The 4,560-nt window shown below is 33.9% G+C and overlaps 1 protein-coding gene across 1 annotated transcript; it reads left to right on the top strand.

Moving 5' to 3' along the window:
- Positions 1-1,325: 1,325 nt before the first annotated feature.
- LOC107478376 (protochlorophyllide reductase, chloroplastic) lies at positions 1,326-3,620 on the top strand. The gene is made up of 5 exons (XM_016098516.3): positions 1,326-1,450; positions 1,536-1,634; positions 2,027-2,558; positions 2,630-2,988; positions 3,229-3,620. The coding sequence occupies exons 1-5, from the start codon at positions 1,397-1,399 to the stop codon at positions 3,382-3,384; spliced, it is 1,200 nt and encodes a 399-aa protein (XP_015954002.1). The 5' UTR covers positions 1,326-1,396; the 3' UTR covers positions 3,385-3,620.
- Positions 3,621-4,560: the final 940 nt, after the last annotated feature.

The raw sequence follows: 4,560 nt of genomic DNA, 5'->3' as shown, positions 1-4,560 counted from the left end.
ATTAAATTATATTATTTTTATTAAAATTAGACCGAATAAATCAATTTAACCGAAAAATTAATATATTAAATTTTGAACTAGTCTAAATTAATATTTTTTTATAAAAATGACTATAATATCCACATTATAAAAAATAACTAAAAAATTAATATATATAATAGGAGTATTTTAGTCATTTTCTATAATAGAAGTATTGTAGTTATTTTCTATAATATAAAAAATAATATTAATTTAGATCAGTTTAAAGTTTGAATTACTTTTTTGGTTAAATTAATTTATCTGATTTAATTTTAATAAAAATAACATAATTTAATCGATTATATGTGTTAAATTTCAATTATTAAAAAATATTTAAAAAAATATTTTAGACGTTCCTCCCTTTTTTATTTTGTTGGACACTTCATGTGTTTATTAATTAAATTTGGTTCATTTGGTTCAGTGACTCAATAATCTAGTACCTTGGTTGAGCCAAGTTTAACGGATTTAATTAGGAAATTAACAGTGGCTTGAAAGAGACAGAGAGACATGGTTGTCCGAAATTTCAGAACATGTAATACAAAATTACAAGCTACAACATCCTTCTTATAAATTGAAAACGAAGGCTTGTCGTTTTTTTTTTTTTCCTCTTTTTCACCTTGAACTCTTAATCGAAAATGTAAGCCCATTCCCCAATCCTTTTCAACGTTGATATTCTCATCCTATAAAGAGTACGGACACTTCGAGTTGCCATATTTTAGATATGGTATTTGATTGATTGACATTCGATACCCATGACACTTATTTGATAAGCATATTTATATGTCTAATCGTATTTTACTAAAAATTAAATTTTTTTTAAAATATATTTAAACATTATTACATGTTAATATATTTAATTTTATTTTTACTATATGTATTTTTAAAATAAATTTAATAATAATATATATTATTATTTATTAAAATAAAATATTTAAATATTTTATATAATTAAAATAAAATATTAAAAATAATTAAAAAATTAATTTATATTTAATATTAATATAATACCAAAATATGTACAATTTATCTAAAATTCATATATCAGACGTGTTTTGAATTGTCTCGTGTCCTGTATTTATATTCGCATATCTGTACATCATAGCTCACACCTCACGCCTCATTGGTCAATTAAAATATCATAAGAAATCTAAAACACAGAGCATAAAGTTAATGAAAATATCACAAGAAATCTAAAACACAAAACCTCATTGGTTGGTTTAAAGTGACATGGCAAGTGCACATGCTGAAAATTATCTTATCCTTTTCATATCCAAAGAAGCACTTTGCATTATAAATTCACGTGACACGATATTCATATTTCTCACTATAACCAAATTATAATTGTAATACTCTTGGCAGAACAAATTACAAGTTCCAAATGGCTCTTCAGGCTGCTTCCTTGGTTCCCGCTTCTTTCTCCATTCCTAAAGAGGTTTGCTTCAATTTCTCAGTGCAGATCATCTTATATAATTTTCCCAATTTTTCGGTGTGGAAAATGATGTTCTTTGCCTTTGCAGGGAAAGTCTAGCGCATCACTTAGAGACACAACATTGTTTGGTCTTTCATTTTCAGACACTGTCAAAAGTGACTTAACCTCCTCTGCATTGAGGTCTAAGGTAGTCTCGTACTCTCATCATAAGCTTTTCTGTGTTATTTATTCTCTACCTCTAATTCTAAATAACTCTTGTTGACTTGTTGGAACAAAGTACTACATTAAAAACCCCTATACGTATATACTTAATTTATGTCTAAGTATGTTGATTTTTTAATGTAGTGAACAATTATTTAATTGGTTCCGGAGGAAGTATATTGAGATATTTAAGTAGAATTATTTAAGAGAGGATACCGATAATATCTTCACTACAATGCCATAATCTAATTTATCTTCAAGAGATTCAAAAGTTGAGAACCCATTGGTTTCTGATTAATCTTGTTGTTCAATGTTCATCATTAAGGATTATATATTCTTGGCCCATTAATTAATTTACTGTTCTGCTTTCTACATCAGAGGGAATTTCATAAAAAGTTTGGAGCAGTGAGAGCCCAGACAGTGGCTACCGAGGCGCCGGCCGTGAAGGCGGGTGCACCAGGTGGCAAGAAAACATTGAGGAAGGGCAGTGTTGTGATCACAGGAGCTTCGTCCGGACTCGGCCTTGCGACTGCTAAGGCATTGGCCGAGACAGGTAAATGGCATGTCATAATGGCCTGCAGGGACTTCCTAAAAGCCGAAAGAGCTGCGAAATCTGCCGGCATTGCCAAAGAGAACTACTCCATCATGCATTTGGATCTTGCATCTCTTGACAGCGTCCGTCAGTTCGTCGATAACTTCAGGCGTTCTGAAAGGCCGTTAGATGTGCTGGTCTGTAATGCTGCTGTTTATTTGCCAACTGCTAAGGAACCTACTTACACAGCCGAAGGATTTGAACTCAGCGTAGGGACTAACCATCTCGGACATTTCCTCCTCTCGCGACTATTGCTCGACGACTTGAACAAATCTGACTATCCATCCAAGCGCATGATCATTGTTGGCTCAATTACAGGTTTGTTGATAAAAATATGTTTTGGTCCGTAACATATGAATTAAATCCTAATTTTGCATATCATTTAACAGGAAACACGAACACATTGGCCGGAAATGTGCCTCCCAAGGCAAACCTGGGGGACATGAGGGGACTGGCTGGAGGCTTGAATGGGCTGAACACTTCATCCATGATAGATGGGGGAGATTTTGATGGTGCAAAGGCGTATAAGGACAGCAAAGTCTGCAACATGCTCACCATGCAAGAATTCCACAGAAGATACCATGAGGAAACTGGAATCACATTCGCTTCGCTTTACCCTGGTTGCATTGCCACAACTGGCTTGTTTAGAGAGCACATTCCCCTGTTCAGGCTTCTCTTCCCTCCATTCCAAAAGTTCATTACCAAAGGGTTTGTCTCAGAAGATGAGGCAGGAAAGAGACTTGCACAGGTAATAATAATTAAGATTTTGCTATTTACTTGTATCTTAAAGACACATGTTAAAATTATAAGTTGAAAATTTTTATTATATTTATTTTGTATTTATAAAAATAAATTTAAAAAGTTGAATAGAATTTTTATCTATGACAAATTAGTTTTTAGATTACCGGATTTGGAGATACTATAAAAAAATACCTGGAGATTATTATAATATAATATCATATAATTGAATGCCACTGTTACTGTATAGGTTGTGAGCGATCCAAGCCTAACGAAGTCAGGTGTATACTGGAGCTGGAACAAGGATTCTGCTTCATTTGAAAACCAGTTGTCGCAGGAGGCTAGCGACGCGGATAAGGCTCGCAAGGTATGGGAGATCAGTGAGAAGCTTGTTGGTTTAGCCTGAAGTTCATGGCAGTGAGCTTCCAAGTTGATTCATTTGGTGCCATTTGCCATGAAGTTGGATAAAATAACATCTAAGAAGAGTGAAATTCCCCTTTTCTAATGAGTTCATTACATGTTTCGGTATCTGCTAACTCCTTTTGCTTAGATGACTTTGCGGCAAAGTGCACATATGTATGAAATTAATGAGAAATGAAATAACAGTGAATCATCATTATTGTAATCAATGTTATTGCAATCTTCTAACTACTAAAGTTTTATTATAAGGTTTTAGTTAAGGGTATGTGTTCCGTCCGTATGCTGCCGAGGTATGATAATTCCTTCTACTGATGTTCTACTCGAGTGGAGGAGTTATATGTCGGCTTAGATGAAACATCATGGCGGGAGCACCTGCAAAAAGTACTCCGACACTTAAATTATAATATAGCTTAAGAGAAACAATAATGAAAAGATTAGAGTAACTTGTGTGACCTGTCTATTCCGAGCTTACTACTTCAGTTTATATAGGCACTTAGCAAAGTGGTTCTTGTTGATTTTATCCGAGATTCCTGTCTTGATTGAGGTTTGTTACGATTGTAGCTGATCTTTGACTGCCGTTGTTGTTTGTTAAGTTTAGACGACCTTATCGTCTTTTCCGAGGTATATAGAATGTATCATAGCTCCCAAGCTCGTCTTGTCTTCCGAAGAAAGGCTAGATGAGCTTATATTTTTTGTTGTTGTCTTTCCTCGTCGTGGATTTCTTGTCGGTTTTACTTGGCTTTTTGGTTTTCAAATTATGTGAACAGTCTCGCATTTAATACTTTCGTCATTTTCCCGCACCTATTGACTTGATTGATTGGAAAACGTGGTGCATATTTGGTGTATCCTTGATCATTCGACGGATGATGAGCTTTGATTATTGGCTTAATTTTTGAAGCAGTTTCTAGTAATTGGAACCGTTTCCTTCATTTTTCTTTATTAGCTAGTGTCATTGTTATCTTACATCCTTTGTCCCTGGGAAAAAACGTTTCCTTGTAATTGGAACCGTTTCCTTTTACTTCTATTTGTTTCTTAGAATGGAAAAACCAAAAGTGATTATTGAGGAGGCAGATCCTTGTAATTGGGTTGACAATAGAGTGAAAATGTGTTCTTGTTTTAGCGATGTCAAGTTGGTGAGGTTGCTTGGTTCGGATGTTTGGGT

Source organism: Arachis duranensis, chromosome 3, assembly GCF_000817695.3.
Source record: "Arachis duranensis cultivar V14167 chromosome 3, aradu.V14167.gnm2.J7QH, whole genome shotgun sequence".
Classification (NCBI taxonomy): Eukaryota; Viridiplantae; Streptophyta; class Magnoliopsida; order Fabales; family Fabaceae; genus Arachis; species Arachis duranensis.
The sequence above is the reverse complement of the archived record's forward strand: the minus strand, read 5'-3'. Positions and strand labels throughout refer to the sequence as shown.

Coding starts and splice junctions, on each gene's coding strand:
- LOC107478376 (XM_016098516.3), top strand. CDS start 1,397: ATGGCTCTTCAGGCTGCTTCCTTGGTTCCCGCTTCTTTCTCCATTCCT. Junction 1,451..1,535: donor CTTTCTCCATTCCTAAAGAG/GTTTGCTTCAAT, acceptor TTGCCTTTGCAG/GGAAAGTCTAGCGCATCACT. Junction 1,635..2,026: donor CCTCTGCATTGAGGTCTAAG/GTAGTCTCGTAC, acceptor TTTCTACATCAG/AGGGAATTTCATAAAAAGTT.